Here is an 18,033-nt window from a genome sequence, read left to right as displayed (position 1 = left end):
TGCTCTCCGCTCAGACACTGAGCCATTGACCACCACTCTCTGCAATCATCAAGCCATTTTTTCATCCACCGAGCGGTCCATCGGTCAAATCCATGTCTCTCCAGTTTAGACATAATGTGGGTTAGCAGCAATTAGCCTAGGAATCTTCAGGGTTTCTTATGTGGACAACAGGTTTTTTTTCTGCCATTGGTGATTTTGATACTCATTAAATGCAAATTCAGTACTTTTGTTTAACCCTCTGCTCTGCTTAGGTGGTGGTTCAGCATGTGCATTTTGATGGACTTGGAAGGACCAAAGATGACATTATCATGTATGAAATCTCTGATGTTTTCAAGGCTAAAAATCTCATTGATGTAAGTACTGTAGTGAATATCAAACCTACTGTGTAAAAATTCAGGTTATGATCTCCTCCCTTTTTCCTGCTTTGAGCTACTCCCGTCAGACATGGGGCAACTGTCAAGTTTTGTGATGATTTTAAACTTTTGATAGGGAAGCCATTTAAATGTGAAGTGCGGGAAGCTACTTTATTTCTGATGTGTTCACCTCAAAGACGTTGTCAGGTGGCCAACAGTACTCTCGTGTTTTGCCAGCTTCACTTGTCCCATTTGAGAACTGGTGGGTGGTGTGGGTGACACTTTCAGTTAATTTGCTTAAGATCAATTATTGGATCTAGCACAGGTGTCTGATACCAGTCTCCACAGTGGAGCAGAGGGTGAGTTAGGTTGTATGTCCTTCTGCTGGACACACAGGTGGTGATTCCTTCTGGAGTACAGCTGGCACTTAGACCTGTAAATTGGTCTAAATTAAACAGATTAGGGTGCTTAGGGCTTTTTTTTTTTTTTTGTGAAAATTGTAGGCCCCCTAAGTAGTTGTGTAAGTTTTAAGTACTGAAGCCTGTTTGCTATGATACTTAAAGCTATTACTCAATTACGATGCAAACTAACAGGAGGTGAGCGTTGAGCTGGATGCTCTGGGTTTCATTCATTTCTTTACCAACACAAGTGTTAAAGTCGTTGTTACCTGTTTTGAAGTCGTATGTATGTGTCTTTATATACAAAATCTGTGAATGTATGGCTTAGATGGATTTTAACTATTTTATCTTAGTTATATTTTGATAACCTGAATGACTGAGCTCCTTTTCTCACCCTGTAGGTGATGAGAAAATCACACGAAGCCCGTGAAAAGTTGCTTCGTCTAGGAATCTTCAGGCAGGTAGAGGTTCTGATAGATACCTGCCAAGGTGTGTATTGCCTCATTCATCCTCACCCTCTTCCTCACGCACACATGCATACCTATGAGATATATTTCTCTGTGTAATAGGCTGGCCATTTTTTGTGTGTACAACTTGCTCATATACCTTTACGTATTTGAGGTATACATGTAGGTGTGCTGTATATACAAATATATGTGTCTACATCCATTATCCTTACGGAAAAGATGTATTTGCATGGGTCTGTATAGATGTGTATGTAACTGTTACTTGTATACCTGCAAAAATGAGTGAGTTTCCAGCACTAAAATAATTACAGTATACATCCCTTAATCCAAAGTTTCAGAGGAACACTTGTAGAAAAGCTTGAAAATGTGTCCTGTACAGAATTCCATTTGTTACGCATCACATAACTGACGTTATATCAGCACATCCTTGGTGCTTAAGGAAATACTAGCCATTGTATCAGTGCTTGTGATTAAATATTGGCTTATGGTATATACGGGGCAGCTGACTGTCTGCAGGTTTCACAGTAAGGCTCTGTTGGCATTTCCAGGCTTGTGGTTGCTTTTCAAACCTGCTGCTGTTCTCTTCAGCAGAAGAAGTTGTGTCAGTGAGAAGGAAATGCGGTGCGGTCCCGCAGATGGCTGGTGATGGGATGCTGTCCCATTTGCTTCAAGCAGAACTAGGTACCCCTGACAGCTCTGTTTTGGAACAGCTGCCCTAGCCAGAGCCCTGAGGGGACGGGGCAGTTTCTGCTGTTCAGCACTGAGCCGCAGAGCGCTGGGAGCTCTGCCCTAGCGCTCTTCTTGCCACCTCTGGATGGCTTTAATTTCTCTTTATTCGAACCTAAGAATTGGTGTGCTTCTTTGTGTTTAGTGGGTAGGTAACAAACGTATTTCATAGTTAAGCTAACCTGTTGATTAAAGCTGGTCATGCTATGATTAAACCCGATCCTGCAGTCATATCCAAATGACATCTTTTTCTCCAGCCATTTTTCTTTGTAATGTAGACATTTAATTTAATTCAACCAGTTTTCAAGTAATTCAAGTCATCTTCTGTCTGCATTTTTTTTAAATAGCTCTTTGGAGATAAGGTGTGTGTGTTTGTTTGCTTTTGTAGGAGATGATGCCCTTCCAAATGGTTTAGATGTAACCTTTGAGGTAACAGAACTGAGGAGACTAACTGGAAGCTATAACACCATGGTGGGCAACAATGAAGGCAGTATGGTATGGATTACTTCCAATAATTATTACTTCCTTTTGATATTCCTCTTACTCTCATGTTTCAAACCTAGCAAGGAATTTGGTGATTAAGTAAGTGAGGACTAGGCTCAAGCCAAATTATTTTCTTGATCCAGCTTTACTAAGGCTTTGCCAGAACTTTGTCTCTAAAGAGTCTGTGTATTAGGCTTTCATTCAGCAAAAGCCTGTTTTGAGCTGGGGAAGAATGCTGTAGCTTCCACTCAGTATGTTCATTTTTTAATTCTTAAAATTACTTAAATTATTTCTCGATGCTATTTAAGACACTTTATCTACTGGAGACATCAGAAAGGAGTTTGGCATTTAGTATCTGTTTGATCTATTGAAAGTGTTTTTCATCTCAGTCAATATGCTTTTTGTTTGACTTAGAAATTGTTCTGGGTTTTCACTGTTTTAGCCCAGTACCAGTTATTCTGGGCTGCAAAATGTGGGGTTTTCCAGAACCGTGTAGGCTGTGGAACTTGTTCCCGTTTGATTCAATTAAGGATGCCTCAGGTTAAAACCTTGTGTGAAAAATGTTTACCGGTCCACACAAAAACTAACAGCTGTTGTTCTGCTAAGGTGCTTTGAAGGGAAGTGCTGGTGTAAGTAGATCACGCTTCCAGGTGCTCGTTCCGGCACCCATTCTGCCTCCTCACGTGCACAGTACAGCTGTGCCTGGGGCTGGTAGATAAGCCAGATCAAGGGACTCATCCTTTTCTTCTTAGGGGTGTTTTTAACTGGGATAAGATGCTGCATGGCTCAGGAAGTGCAGGGGGAATAGGAACTTAGAGCTGCTGATGGAGCTCCGCTGTGGAGAGAGCAGTGTTCAGGGTGTCATGGCCTGAATGCAGCCAGTGGGGAATCCTGCTTGTTGGTCCCAGTGCATTTGAAAACAGTTGGAAAGTACTTAGTTTTCTCTTCTTGTACTCAGCTGCCCCTTCTATTTGATATTAATTTGTCCCAGAGAAGTAAAAAGTTTGACATGACTCACATGCACTGGTATTAGTAGCAGAGATTGTTTCCTTAAGAGTGAAATAGATGTGACATTCATTCTAATCCCTTCAATTCATCTAAAGTCTATAGATCTAATATTTCATACTATGCTAGCTTTCTAACATTCTTTTAAAACAAAACACGCACCAGTAGAACAGTCCCGGCAGCGTCTGTGCTTGGAGAAAACCTGCTCCATCCTTGCTGCTGAAGGGCCAGGAGCTGCCACAGGGATACAAGGAATTAGTCATAGAATCACAGAATGGTTTGGGTTGGAAGGGACCTTAAAGACCATCCAGTTCCAACACCCCTGCCATGGGCAGGGACACCTTCCACTAGACCAGGTTGCTCCAAGCCTCATCCAGCCTGGCCTTGGACACTTCCAGGGATGGGCATCCACAGCTTCTCTGGGCAACCTGTCCCAGTGCCTCCCCACCCTCTCTGGGAAGAATTTCTTCCTGATATCTAATCTAAACCTCCCCACTTTCAATTTAAACCCGTTACCCCTTGTCCTGTCACTACAGGCCCTTGTAAAAAGTCCCCCCCAGCTTCCTTGTAGCCCCTTCAGGCACTGGAAGGTGCTATAAGGTCTCCCTGGAGCCTTCTCTTCTCCAGGCTGAACAAGCCCAACTCTCCCAGCCTGTCCCCATAGCAGAGGGGCTCCAGCTCTCTGAGCATCTCCGTGGCTTCCTCTGGACTCGCTCCAACTGGGCTATATCCTTCTGATGTTGAGGGCTCCACAGCTGGACGCAGCACTCCAGGCGGGGTCTCACAAGAGCAGAGTACAGGGACAGAATCCCCTCCCTTCACCTGCTGGCCACACTTCTTGTGGCTTCTTGTCAGAACCAGGCAAAGCGTTTAGCTGTAGTTTCTGGAGAACGGCAGTGGTGGGTCGTACTGCGTCAGGACTGACTGCAAAAGCATCTTGTTACTCAGAACCAAACCATGAGGGAGTGGCTCTGGGCTGATAATTTTCCATTGGCTTATTGCTGTGGTTCCAGTCAACCCTACCTGGCTGGAAAATCTGCAGTTGCAGAGAGCAGTTGCTGCTGATGCCGAAGCCTTCATTCCCTCTGGCTTTGAGACTGGCTGGGAGATTTTGCTTGGCATAACGGCAGTAGCCGCGATAGCCGGAGAATGCAGATTTCCGTCGGCAGCTCCTGGGCAGCACTAGCAATTGGTGGATTAACTGGAACTTGTGTTGCTGTGATGGCTTTTGCTGCCAGAGCAAAGAGGAACCTAACTTATGGGGAAAAACCATGTTCTGTCATAACTCTTTTTGAATACCTTCATTTCTCCTTCTCAGGGCAGATATGCTTGTCTCCAGCACACAATTAAGGTGCAAGATAGCAAACCATATGAAATGTTTTTGGGTTTGTTTGTTTGTTTGTTTTCCATAGGTACTTGGGCTGAAGTTCCCAAATCTCTTTGGACGTGCAGAAAAGGTAACTTTCCAGTTCTCCTATGGAACAAAGGAAACTTCATATGGCCTGTCATTCTTCAGACCACAGCCTGGCAACTTTGAAAGAAAGTAAGGGATGCATTTTTGAGTACTACTTTTTTTTATTGAAGGCATATAAAACAGTTAGTAAGGTCTTTCACTGAGTAATAATTAAATCTGTTCCTTTGCTGAGAGTCTGCTAATAATGGAGCAGAGCTGCTTTCTTAAGTTTTTGTGAGAATGTAAAACGCCACCTACGTAAATAGTTTCACTTTCAAACCTACCAGTAATGCTGTGTTTCAGTTTTTCAGTTAACCTGTATAAAGTAACTGGACAGTTCCCTTGGAGCTCGCTTCGTGAAACTGATAGAGGGATATCAACAGAATTTAATGTAAGTGTAGCCCAAATCTTTCTGGAACACGTGCTTCATTTACATGTAATTCAGGTCACAGCTGGCTTTCACAAATACGTGGTTTACCTTTTTTTAATAATTGAAACATTTATGCAAAGGGCTAACTTGTCATTGTTTAAAAGAGGTTGACAATTTTAAAATGACAGAGGTGATGCTTTTAGTCTTTTTCTTAGAATTCCACAGTATTTTGTCCATATAAAAATGCTAATGTGTTTTTCTCCAGATTTTTAATGCTTAATAGTACCATTTCAGAGAGGCAGCTGGTTGCCTAGCTCGCTGTATGAACCCGATTCAAGGTATTTTTCATTTGGGATGGATTAAGTAGTGTGTGCATCTGCCTGGAGAAATGGTCTTGGCTGGAGCAGAATTAGCACTACTCTGAAATGAGAAAGGGTTTGTGTCTGATCCAAGAAGTTTGGAAAGAAAAAGACAGGCTCATGTGTAAATAAACTTTAGAGAGAAAGGTTTTTCAAGGAAATGTTTATTTTAATTTTGTGTCAAAATTTTTTTCATGCCTTATCCAATTCTGTATTTGCAGATTCCAATCTGGAAGACCAATCACACACTGAAGTGGGAGGGTGTGTGGAGAGAGCTTGGCTGCCTTGCCAGAACAGCATCCTTTTCTGTTCGAGAAGAGAGTGGACACTCCCTCAAGTCTTCTCTCTCTGTAAGGCTTTTTCCTGATATTGTTTAAAAACACATTATTTTGAGTAATCTAATGTTTACAAACGATACCAAAGGAGCTTTTTGTCTTGGTAGGCAGCGTGTTTTATTTCAAGTGTCTTTTGCTGTTTGGTCATTCGCACCAAGTCATCAGGAAGTCCAGGTGCCCGACTCCTGTGTAGGCTGGCTTCTGCCTTCTGTGGGGCCTCCCTCCATGTCGTCTGCTGTCCCTTGGCAGAATTGTCTTGTTGCTTAGAAGATGGTGAATTTCCTCATCCTACGGTTGCTGTGCCCTTTCTAAATATTCCTTCCTCTAGTCGTAGTTGATCACTTCTCACCTTTAACTCGTAGCTTACAACTTGTAGGAGGTAAACTATTTGCAGCTTACTGTCACAGAATTGGTGATTTCTACTGGGGCGTTGCTGCTGCTCTATTTCTGGTGTGTACCATGGCCCAAAGGTACAAATGCCTGTGTTTCACGTGGCCTTGAAATGCAAAACGCAGTTAGCCTGTCGGTATATTGTTCCCAAATCCATGAAGCTCCACTAGCCTTAGCTAGAGCTGGGGTTGTCTTCCACTGTTTGCACAGCATTGGAAGGAAAGCGACAGCGTCACTCTGTGGTACTCAGCAGATAGGAAAACCTAAAACCAGATGTTTGATTCCTTTCAGCATGCCATGGTGATTGATTCCCGGAACTCCTCAATCTTGCCGAGGCGAGGTGCTTTGCTGAAAATCAATCAGGTAATATTAAATCACTTACGCCGTTAGTGGATTTTATCTCTAGATGGGTTTGTGGAAGTTTTAAGTTATCTAATTGCTGTTTGTGTTAAAAATGTCTGGAGTTAGAAATTAACTGTTAAGAAATGAGTCGTAAATTGGTGAGGATCAAGTGATGACCAGTATTTACTTTTAATCTTTGCAGCTTGTGCCTTTTAAAATCGTGAAACCCTTTTTATGGTGGCAAGTTCTCATTCGTACGACACTGGTCAAACAGCAGAGCCGTTTCATCGTTCCATTAGCATTAAATTATTTATTAGCCAGGATACATCATCCCTGGCGGTATTTACGCTTTACGGCACGCATTAGTCCTTGTGACATGAGGCTGTGGTCCTGCTGCTCTTTACGAAGTTTGTAATGCTTGGAATTACAGCTGAAAGACTGGGTAAAAATAACTCTCCAAGGCATACACCTGTATCATTTTGGCACAGAAAATATTACAGGTGCTTTCAGAGCTTTTAGAAAAGCTGGCTTTTCTGCCTGTATGGGTTAATACCTCAGCAGCATTAACTTCTGCTTTAGAAGCAGATTGCTTTGAAAGGCCATTGGAACTAGAAGTGCTGCTGTTCCTTAGCAGCAGTGAACTATCCTGTTGGTGGTTGTAATTCAGGGTTCAGTTGACACATCATTTGTCAGATGCTGTCCCTAACGCTGATTCAGTCACTTCCCCTGTTGTGTTCAGCTAGCACTGGTGCAGTGCAGCTGGCTGGCTGCTTCCTCAGCCCTGCTTTTAGAACATTTGAAATCTTCTCAGGCCTAGGTAAATACAGGAAAAGTTTGGATTTTGGGTGCTGAACTTTCCAGCTCCGTTCTATTTTGCCGTCGTTTATAAAATGAATCAGAAAGCGATACCTCGGTTTAATATTTGGAGGAGAAAAATGCAGCTCTTTGGAAAACCATGCATCTCCATCAGAACATTGGTCCAGAATTCGGTTCTCTCCATACCAGTGTATCTGTATTTCTTGTACAGAAAACACTGCTTGTGCTGATGAACTTTTAGAGGGAAGAAAGATGTAATATCTGTTGTGACTTTCATAAACTTATGTCTTTGCAGGAGCTGGCTGGCTATACGGGTGGAGATGTGAGCTTTCTGAAAGAGGATTTTGAATTTCAGTTGAATAAGCAACTTATCTGGGATTCGGTAATTTTTTTTAACATACTTCAGTAATTGTTCTGGGTTGGCAAGTGAGGTTATTCAATATGTGCCTTAAGGTTATTCATCATGGACTAGGAAGTGATCATGGACGTGAAAGATGGCTGGTTAGTGTTTTGAAAATGCAACCCTCTTTATTTTTAGCCTGACATTCCTGCTTGCATAGTCCCTTGGGAAGTGGGCGTTTTGGAAAGATCGTCTTGTTTGACAATTAACCATGTGAACTGTTTTCCATGCAGGAGTAATGTTGGGCCTCTCTGTTCTTTGTGATCTTAAGAGTGATTTTTCAAAAACTTATTACAGCCTTTGTTCTGTTTCTTTCACTTGGTTATGAATATTCTGACTGATCTTGGTTTACTTTTTTCACTGTAAATTGTGAATATATGACTACTGATTTTGGTATCCTAGCATGTAATTATTTCTCGTATGTAAAATTATTGGGTGAAAATGGGAGGGCTGATTTCACTGCAGCACTAACGTTGCACTGCAACATTTTGGACTTCCTCATATTTGGGCACAATGAACAATCTAAGTTCCAATATGGAAGACACAGTAGTGTGACAAGTTTGAGACCCCAGCCTTGCCGTCCTGTAGGCAGAGCACATCCCAGATTTTATGGTGTGGTGTGCCTACGTTAGTACTTAGGTTTGGAGCAACTGAGCAGTTAGGGAGCAAATTCTTGTGTCTTCATCACTGGGAACTCTTGGTTTGGTTGGCAGAGCAGGTCTTGGGTGTACCGACTGTATTTCATTCAGAGGTAACGACTGGATGACTCCAAGTTCATGTCCAATGTACTCCAGCTTCTTAGGAGAACACAGAGCTCTTAAGTTTCAGGCATCTTTAACAGCATAGAGCTAGTAGTAGGTGGAAATAGGTGTTTTTCTGCTTAGTGAAATAAGAATTTAACTGTGTATTGAAATATTTCTGTCTGTATTTAGAAAGTGGTTCTTTATCACACGAAGATGGTGCATTAAGTTCTTATAGGTCAGTGGGGAGTTAAACCAGCAGCTTCAGGTACGAAAAACTCAAAATCAGGAGTTACAATAATTTGCATCCCAACTTGCTAAACAAAACAAGAGTTGAGATCTCAGCCTCTTGAAAGCTTTTTAAGAAGTACTGGAACAATGAAGAAATTCTAGGAGACTGGAATAATGTTAGCATCATGCCAGCAGTGCAAGTGAAAAGCTCCAAACTACTTCTGTAGCGCTGATATGAATTGGCTGATGCTGCGAGGATCTGTCAGTCTGCAGTTCCATGCTTTTTCGCTCTTGGGCGACTCGGTGCAGCCAAGCTCTTGAGTTAGAGCCGTGAGGCCAACGCAGAAGGGCATTTGAAAGCCGTCTGCTGTGTCCTTTTCTTATGTCATCATCCTATTTGCGCTTCCCCTGCGGTGGGAGAGAAGGCACTGCGCTTCTGGTCACCTTTCGATGACTTGCTGCCCGTCGGCTGAGAAAGGAGTTTTCCTGTGGAGTAATTCAGTGGCTTTGCGGCTGCGCCAAGAGGACTCTGCTTTTTCCCATGGCTGCTGGTGTGCCTACGCGGCGCACCAGAGCGAGGCGTATCTCCTGGGGTGGTGTACCTGATCTTGCGATCCGTCGCTGGGGAGCGCAGCGTGCAGCTGGCTTTCCCCCGTGCCGAGCGCTGTGTAACCAGGTCTGTGCGTGCGGAGTTCGCGTCTGATCGTGGCAGGGGAGGCGCCGGGGGACGCAGGGCGGAAGGGAGCAGGAGCGTGCTGTAACATTAATTACCCAGCGCCTTTAGCCTAGGGAGAGGTCTCACCGTCTGGCAGTACCATCTCCTTGGTACACAGGCAGCAAGGAAATGACTAAATGTATGTATTCTAGTGGTTTGGGTCCCCAGAATTACTGCAGAGGTAAGCAGTAATGATGGATGTGGTGCCAGCATAGTGAGTTGCAGAAGGTTTCATTTCTAAGGCTGATTTACAGGCAGGTAATAAGGGTACATTTTGGTAGCCTCCTATAGGTGTAAAATTGCCAGGAGTCATTTGTGTCAGCAGTGTTGTCTTACTTCAAGACATGAAAATTCTTAAGAAAAGAGGAGCTGGATGAGTGTTCCCTTTAGCTGCTGTGAAAGCAGCACGTGGGTCAAACGTGCCGCTCTGACTTTTCCAACATGTGGCACTGCCTAAAAGGAAGAGGGCAGCAATGATCCAGAGTTTCCTGAAAATACCATTGCTGATGGTGTGATACCCGTGGATGCACTGTCATCATCTGTAACTTTCTGTCAGGCTGATGGGAGCTCTGCCTGCTCCTGAACGATGAAATTTTACTAATGCTATTTTTTTAGGGAAATGAAGTAATACGTGTTAATAAACAACTTCTTTTTCTCTCCAAAGGTTTTCTCAGCATCACTTTGGGGTGGAATGCTAGTACCTATTGGAGACAAGCCATCCAGTATAGCTGATAGGCAAGTTTTTTAAACATTTCTTATTTTTTTTCAGTCAACCCAGGAAACATACAAAGAAAACCCTATAGTGGAAGAGAGAAGCAGTAGTAGTTCTGGTTCTGAGGAGAATAAAATAAATTTCTAGTTAGCTTTAATTGAATGTTGCTGCTCAAGCTGTGCTTTCTGGGTTTGATTTTTTCATACTGGGGTGGTATAAATGTGTAGTTTGCTATGTAGTAGCTCTGCCTGACAGTATTTATGGTTGCAAAATGGTATTTACCATCTACAGAATTTTGTCAGGCACAGGTAATACCATATTTTTAAAAGTAAAGCTGTCTTATAACTCTGTGGACTTTTTAGGCAGTTTTGCCCTGCAACACCTGTGTCTAAAGATCGCTAGCAGAAACCATTTAGACTTGAATTTGTTTACAGTAGCTGCCAAGTGGCAACCTCGCATGTGATACATCTTCAGTACAGTATTTTGTCAAAGTTACTTCAACAGACAGAATCAGGCAGTGTTCTGATTCTTCTTCAGTCCTGGGGGACCTTCAGTTCTGATCTTTGTAGGTGATGGAAGAGTGTTTTTTTATTTTTAGTGCTTTCATTTATTTTGAATTTTGCCGAATGCATTGGGATTTAGATGTAGATATAATTGCTTGTATTTCTTTAAATGCATTTTACTAATCCTGTTACCAAGTAACCTGTAACTCTGCAAAGCAATGTTAGAAGTGTGGCTAGATATTTTCAAATATGTCCTTCAAGTAAAGCATTAAATCTAACTGTATTCACTAGGTTTTACCTTGGTGGACCAACAAGCGTGCGTGGATTCAGCATGTACAGCATTGGACCCCAGAGTGAAGGTCTGAAACTTCAAAACCCCACTCCTCTGACAATACTGCAAATATTAGTGTGTAACAAAGAATCAAATTCTGTCCCTAAGCTTTGTGTAGCTTAAGCATCAGCACGGTCATTCTGCACTTTGAGAAGTGTTGTGTCTTTGCTCTGTTGTTGCGTATTGGTTCACAATGGAATAAAGCCAGGTAGTTCTTGGTTAAGCCATAAGCCTCTTCTGCAAACCAGGTACCAAATATGTGTTCCGACCTGCGTACTTCCGGTATGTCACCTTAATTAGTAAGCAGCTGAAAACATTCCCAAAAGATGGTTATAGTGAGCGTCGCATGAAATCCTCTATTTGATCCAGCGTTTGTTTCCTTAGGGGAAAGGTAATCTGATAAGAGAGGTTTTTGCAGAGCCAGGAGCTTCCTCAGTTCTGTTCCTTGCTCTGCTGGTGACTTGCTGCTATCAGTGGATCCAGTGTTCAGTATATAGAGCTAATTGTTTAATTGTATCGATTTCCCATTTTTTTTATTTAAACTGAGGCAAGTACAAGGGGTGTTCAGGGGCAGTCGCCGATGAACAAGTGGATGCATACCCCAGGCTGTTTGGGTGAGGGAATGAAGGAAAAGGGCAATTTACTGGGAAGGTTTAATTGTCTAAGTGGTAATTTTTTGATAGTGGCAACATTGGTGGGAGCTCAAAGCACGTGACAAGAGTTGTAAAAGAGAGAGCATAAAACAGCATAAGGCTGTGTTCTTGTTCTTTTAATATATTCCACAGTAAGTTCTTTTATTCCAATGTTTTCCCTAAATAGGTGATTACTTGGGAGGAGAAGCCTATTGGGCCGGAGGCTTGCATCTGTACACCCCTCTCCCTTTCCGGCCAGGCCGGGGAGGATTTGGAGACCTTTTCCGAACACATTTCTTCCTTAATGCTGGAAACCTCTGCAACCTTAACTATGGTAAGTCTCCATGGAGTTATGTATAACAAAACCTGCTTCTCATATACATGCAACAGCAAAAAGAGAGCTGTTATGTGTCTGTTTGCTCAGAAGTGGTTTGTTTACTGCGTATATTTTGGGGCCTCTCAAAAAGCTGCTGCTGTTAACCTCTGTATTTGGCAGACTGCCAGTAGTCTTTTTAGCTCTCTGCATAAATTCTAGCACAATTTGTAGGAAAGAGAGCGAGGGTGGTAACAGTAGTGTCTGGGTGTTGGTGATGTTCGCAGCCCAGCGTGGTCGGTCAACCTGCTGGACACCAATCTAACGGGAGACAGGAAGGTGATGTTTTAGGGGGATCCTACAGTTTTCTGGGATGAGGTAAACACAAAGTGGTGGTGTGGGAGTGTAGGTGAGGATGTGGTAGCTGATGCTTTGCTGTTGTGTTTTCCCCCCCCCCCCCATCAACTTTCTTGGAGATAGAGTTCAGCGTATTAGTGTACAGTTTATCGGTTCAATCAATTTGTGGATATAGTGATATTTGATGTCTCCCTCGCTTGATGGAAGAGAGGTGGCATCCGTGTGGGAGGGAGACACTTTGTGCACACTTGAAAAGCAGACCAATCACCTTTAAAACTAAGAGAGACCCACAGATGACTTTTAAGTCTGCCGTCCTCATTTCCAGATTCATGCACATAGGTAGCATAGGGTGGGAAATGAAGATCACCCAGCAGTCCAACTAAAATCGTAGCAGTTTGAGTCTGGGGTAATGGCATTTACGGGAGTTGGGGGTAGCAGATAGATTTTTGAATCTGCAGGAGGTGCTGCTAAGTTGCCTTCTAGCTCTGAAAATCCAGTTAGCGTTTGACCACCTGGACAGCCTACTTTGACTCTTGTGCTCCTGCTCTTTTGCTTTCAGGTGATGGTCCCAGGGCTCACCTGCAGAAACTGGCGGAATATATGCGATGGTCTTATGGTGCTGGAATAGTGCTCCGGCTTGGAAACATTGCTAGATTGGAACTTAACTACTGTTTCCCCATGGGAGTACAGTCTGGTGACAGGTTTGGTTTATACTCCATTTTTTTTTTAAATAATAACTGGTTTTAGAGGTTACTGCGCTTCTATCTGGTTTTGGCAGAGAGAACTGCTGTCTTTAGACTTTATTCTGTGCCAGCTGAGAGATTTTTCAGCACTCGATGCTCTTCTTGCAGCTGGCTGTATTCCTGTTGGTTTCACAGTCTTGGTTGAGGACTTTGTATCTCGGGTTTCAAGGTTTGCTGAACTGGAGATCAGCTGTTGGAATGTATGAGTAGCTGGCTAGCAGGTTTTATTTCTTTAGGGGAAATGATCGCTCGAATAGCTCATGGGATTTTCTTAAGCCTTCCAAAACCAAATGATTGGATAAATAACAAGTTTAATGTCTTTGCTTGAAAATGAAAGCAAGTTTAACTTCAGATAAAGGGAGAAGGAATTAATTTGTTAGCAACCAATTATCCTACGCCAAGTAAATATTATAGTATGTAACAGAAAAGCTTCAGGGAGCCTGTTCTTGCCTGTGAATCCTGTGTGAGAAACTCTGCATTTTGTACAGGAGTTGTATTATGTTTCTGCTTGTCATTCAGGTGAAATGAGAATGAATAACAGCAATTTGAAAATTATGGGCTTTAGTTTGCAAATGTAAATACTCCAGATGGGTGACAGATAGGCAAAGCATTTATTTAAAAAAGCCTTTGTCAGCTAAAATTTGAACTCTAACTTTCCGAAGATTGAAAACCTAGGGAATTTGGGGCTAGGGAGAATTGATTTATTTTCATCGGTTCATTGCATATCACTTATGTTGTTTATTGTTTGTCTCTTTTCAGGATATGTGATGGTGTTCAGTTTGGAGCAGGAATCAGGTTTCTGTAATACAGAAACGCTTTACATCTGCGTGTGAAATCAGGCTCTGTACTGAAATCCAGACTGTAACGTAGCTTGAGACGGTCTCATTTTTTCTTGAAATGCAGATACACTTCTGAGTCGTTTGCGTCTCAGATTCCACAAGAACCTGCATTAAAGAATTATGCTCTAAAGGTTCGTTCTACCTCTGATTCTTACCAAAGGTGGGAGTACATTTGGAGGATTCTAGCTGTTTTAACTTACAGCTTTCGTTTATTGGTGGTTACTTAAAGTACTAGAGAATTGTGTCAGGAACTGGCTCTTGGATAGGGATCGCGTGGTTATAGCTGCCGTTGGCTTTTGCAGCCCTGGCCTCGCAAGTGTTGGGATGACCAAATGTGAGTACGGCTGGAGTGGGAAGTAAGGGGGAACAGTTTTTCTCCTCCATCACCTCCTGTGAGCAAACAGCCCTGAAACAACTCTATTACACATCAGAAATTCCTTTATGTGAGTAAGTGTTGTAGGTGAACCAAAATGTTCTGATTCGAATGCATTTCGTTGTTGTGAAATCACCTACATTTAAACACCTCCTGTGGTCTGCACTGCCTGCTGTAAAGGTTCGAGTCAGCTGCCCGGCACAGCGTGTACTCACATTCAAGAGCAACTCTGGAAGGGTCTGAACTCGGAGGTGGGTTTGAGCGTTTTGGTGCTCTCGGCAAAGCCGTTGGTTCGAGTCTCGCAAGCGGGTCTTGCTGTAGCAGTTGCAAAGGGGGATTCTGGAGGCGTGGTCCTGTGCTACTGCCTTGTTTGCTCTTGTGTGAGGGGCATGCCTCCCTACTGGCGTCTTTAGGTGCTAATTTCACTCAAAACTGAACTCCCGCTTTATCACTTGGCATATATTCCAGTTTTTGTAAGGTTGGACTGATCCAACAGTTTAGTCCAAACGACTGAGGTACGTATTAAATTTGCATATGTGTGTCAGTCCCGAGTTGTCATTATCCTAAGAGAATCTCAACCTAGAATCCACTCTCCCTGCGTCTAAATTTACGTTTTTTTTATTACGTGTTGGCAAAATTAAAATCATCATACAAAGAAGATTCAAGGAGAGTAGAACAGAAACAGACAAGCTGTTATACTCCTGATTTCTTCCACTCAGCCAAAGGCAGGGATTTAGGCACGCTGGCAAGCTACTTCACTTTGCCAAAGGCTGTCGGGAATCCCACGGAATCTTGTTCCCAGTCAAGTAAGCGCTGAGGCTCCACTCTCTGGAGAGGGCAGAGTTTCATGGGTTGCTTTGGCCTGGGTATACGTTGCTGTAATACAGTAAATCTGCTTGTGTGGATAACTCGCTTCCCAGAACATGAAAGCTGGGAACTCATCTGCTTGGTTTTGCAGAGCTTTGCTTGGCTAAACATCCTTCCTCCCCTTGTTAGGAAGTTGCAGCCACAGGCTCGCAGATGTGCAACCCAGAACACTGTGTGAATGACAGAGGTCAGGCCTGTTTCAAATTCCAAGATGTGACGTAAAGAACCTTTTTCAGTGTGTGTATCTGATGGCTGCTGTAGCAAATACATATTTAACAAGGCACTGCTGATTATTTTTTGTTGTTATGGCATAAAATATGATGCTATGTTAAGAATGTCAACAAATATTACTGTTTTTTCTCCAACACTATCTACATTTTGACATATAAAAGTATTTTGAATGGGAATGTTTAGATACCAAAGTGCTGTTAGAGTTTTCTCCTAGGAGTTCAAAGTTTATTTTGGTCTTTCTGATAAAACTGGATGTATTCTGTTGCCTGAAGAGCCCCCTTGTTGTGCACGCTGAAGGCTGCTCAGGCGTAGTACGAGAGCCCTAAGCGAGCATCGGGTGGGTGTTTTAGAGGGCCTCTAGCCCTCCTGAGTTGAGCGGGGCCTGCAGACACAGCCTCCCACCCACACTGCAAGCAGCAGCTAGCCCACAGTGAAGTTGTGAGGGAACTGTGTTCGGGGTGAGAAACGAGGGCTGAGCGGGGAGAACTGCCGAAGGCTGAAGAGGCCTTCCAAGCACATCTGCTGACAGACCGCGCTGTACCGCAGCCCCAGAACTGACTGAAGGGGGAAAAGTCGTGTGCGATGAGCCTTTGCTCCTTCCCTACCTGCAGTGCACTGCGCTGGAAGAGAACATTTTCTTATGGCGTGCAGTAGGTGCGCAAAGTATTCCTCTGGAAGCAACTTCTGGGTGATGCTGTTGCTTCTGTAGAATATTGATGTGAATACTGTGTTCCCATCTGGAATTTGCAGAGGCTGTAATAATGTGGGTGGCTAGGAGAGAAATGGGAACCCTACTAGAAGCTGCTGTGGTGCCAAGCAGACAGGGTGGTAGAAGAGCTCCGGACAGATCCGAAGCGATTTCCTTCTTGGCTGACTGCATTTCCGGCTGTGGAGTTTGTCTGTGAAAGGGTAAAGGGTGTAAGGAAGGCCTGTGGTCCTAACGGTGATTCCGGAGCGTGGCACTTGCTTAGATGGGTGCTTCTGGACATCGCTGTGCCTACTGAGTCGTTGGGATGCTCTTGCTTTTATCGCCATGCCTGCTGCTGGGGAGTGAGGTGGAGAGGGATGCTTCCCGGTGGTACCCTGAGGTGACGGCCCACGTGCTCGTGGGCTCGTTCATTTTATGAGAACAGTACTCAGGTCACAAATGCCACCTGAAGCAGAGCTTCTTCAGTTGTGTTGTTACTCCTTGCAGCCCTTCCTAGGGCTGAAAGGCCGGGAGAGGAGGGCTTTTGGGGTCAAGTCTCTGTATCTTGTTGCTGTCTTGGCGGCACCTGAGCCAGCGAGGAGAACACAGTAATCTTGGAAGCAGGGCTAATATTTGTATCACCAGACACTAAGTGATTTATGGAGCTCTTCCGCCTATGTAAAAAACCCCAAAATACTCTTTATACCTGGGAGATGTGGGGGTATTAGGTGCTGCTGGTGAGTGAGCTGCTGGGGAGCTTCTGGGGAAGGTGGAGAAGAGGAAATGGGGAGGTGGTTAGAATGCAGGGAGCAGGTTTGCCTCCATGCTGTTAAGAGCATAACTGTATTTGATTTAAAAATCTAAGCTTTAAAAATAAAATACAGTGCTGACCTCTGAGTACCGCGGCAGGGCGCTGCAGCGTAAGTACGTTTGCTGTCTGCCTTTTCACTGCAGGCCTGCACGTGCTGCCAACGGCGAACGGCAGAGATGGAGCAAGTCGCGTTTGCCACTTGCGACCTTTCCCAAATACCTGTTATTTCCTCGAAATCCGTGTTGTGCCCTCGAGGGAAGCACTCGGTCTTTCTCTCCCGGCTGTGGTAAAATGTACAGGCCCGCGGAAGAGTGAGCGGGCATCAGGCAGGCGTCTGTGAGCTGTTCCTCAGGTGAAAGCGTGGAAGTTTTTACGGGGTCTTCCAGGGGAAACGAAACGTTACTCCTTCGTGCGAATATTAAGGAGTTGGTCAGATGTCTGGGAGATTATCCTGAACATGGATTGGGATAACACTGTAGGTCGGTCTGACGGTCCTTGCCTTGCGTTTAAAAGGGCTGGAGCCTGGCAGCCACAGGGGTAGCGATCCTTTTCAGGGGGATTTTTACACAGCTTCCCTACCGTGGAAGCGTTTCTGAAACGGCGTCATCGAATGTGTGTGTTGTGAGAGCAATGCTAAGTCGCTGTTAGCAACTGCAGTGCCCTTGGGTGAGTTTAACTTCATTGGGACGAGACTTCATGCTGGATGTGCTCCGCACAAACTGGAGCGTTTGGCTTTCCTCGTCGTTAAGCAGAACGTGGAACGCAGCCTGCAGCTGGTAGAGCTAGTGTCGGCGTGGAGTAAGTGGTCTTCTACAAAGCCTGTCAGCCAAACAGAATACGCAGTAGAAATTATTCAGAAGCCAGTCAGTAGCACAAGCTAAGTGGTACGTTTCTACCTCAGTATTAAATTAAGAACGTTATTTAAAAAAAACAAAACCAAAACACTACCATCCCCAGCCACATTTTCACTCATTTTGTAGAACAGGAAGAAAAATTTACTGTAACGGTGTCTGTAAGGTACTTGTCATCTTAAAAATTAGTAAAGAGGGT

At 43.9% G+C, this 18,033-nt stretch overlaps 1 protein-coding gene across 1 annotated transcript; it reads left to right on the top strand.

Moving 5' to 3' along the window:
• Window positions 1-251: 251 nt before the first annotated feature.
• On the top strand, window positions 252-14,143 carry SAMM50 (SAMM50 sorting and assembly machinery component; the record flags this gene model as incomplete). The annotated part of the gene is made up of 13 exons (XM_010159740.1): window positions 252-353; window positions 1,153-1,240; window positions 2,333-2,439; window positions 4,845-4,975; window positions 5,189-5,276; window positions 5,836-5,964; window positions 6,631-6,702; window positions 7,793-7,879; window positions 10,248-10,318; window positions 11,090-11,157; window positions 11,949-12,095; window positions 12,991-13,132; window positions 13,934-14,143. Coding segments are annotated over 13 exons (1,278 nt in total), but the record flags the coding sequence as incomplete, so codon positions are not given.
• Between the last annotated feature and the right edge of the window lie 3,890 nt (window positions 14,144-18,033).

This window comes from Eurypyga helias, unplaced genomic scaffold (genome assembly GCF_000690775.1).
Source record: "Eurypyga helias isolate BGI_N326 unplaced genomic scaffold, ASM69077v1 scaffold19609, whole genome shotgun sequence".
NCBI classification, from domain to species: domain Eukaryota; kingdom Metazoa; phylum Chordata; class Aves; order Eurypygiformes; family Eurypygidae; genus Eurypyga; species Eurypyga helias.
This window is presented reverse-complemented; position numbering and strand designations above follow the sequence as displayed.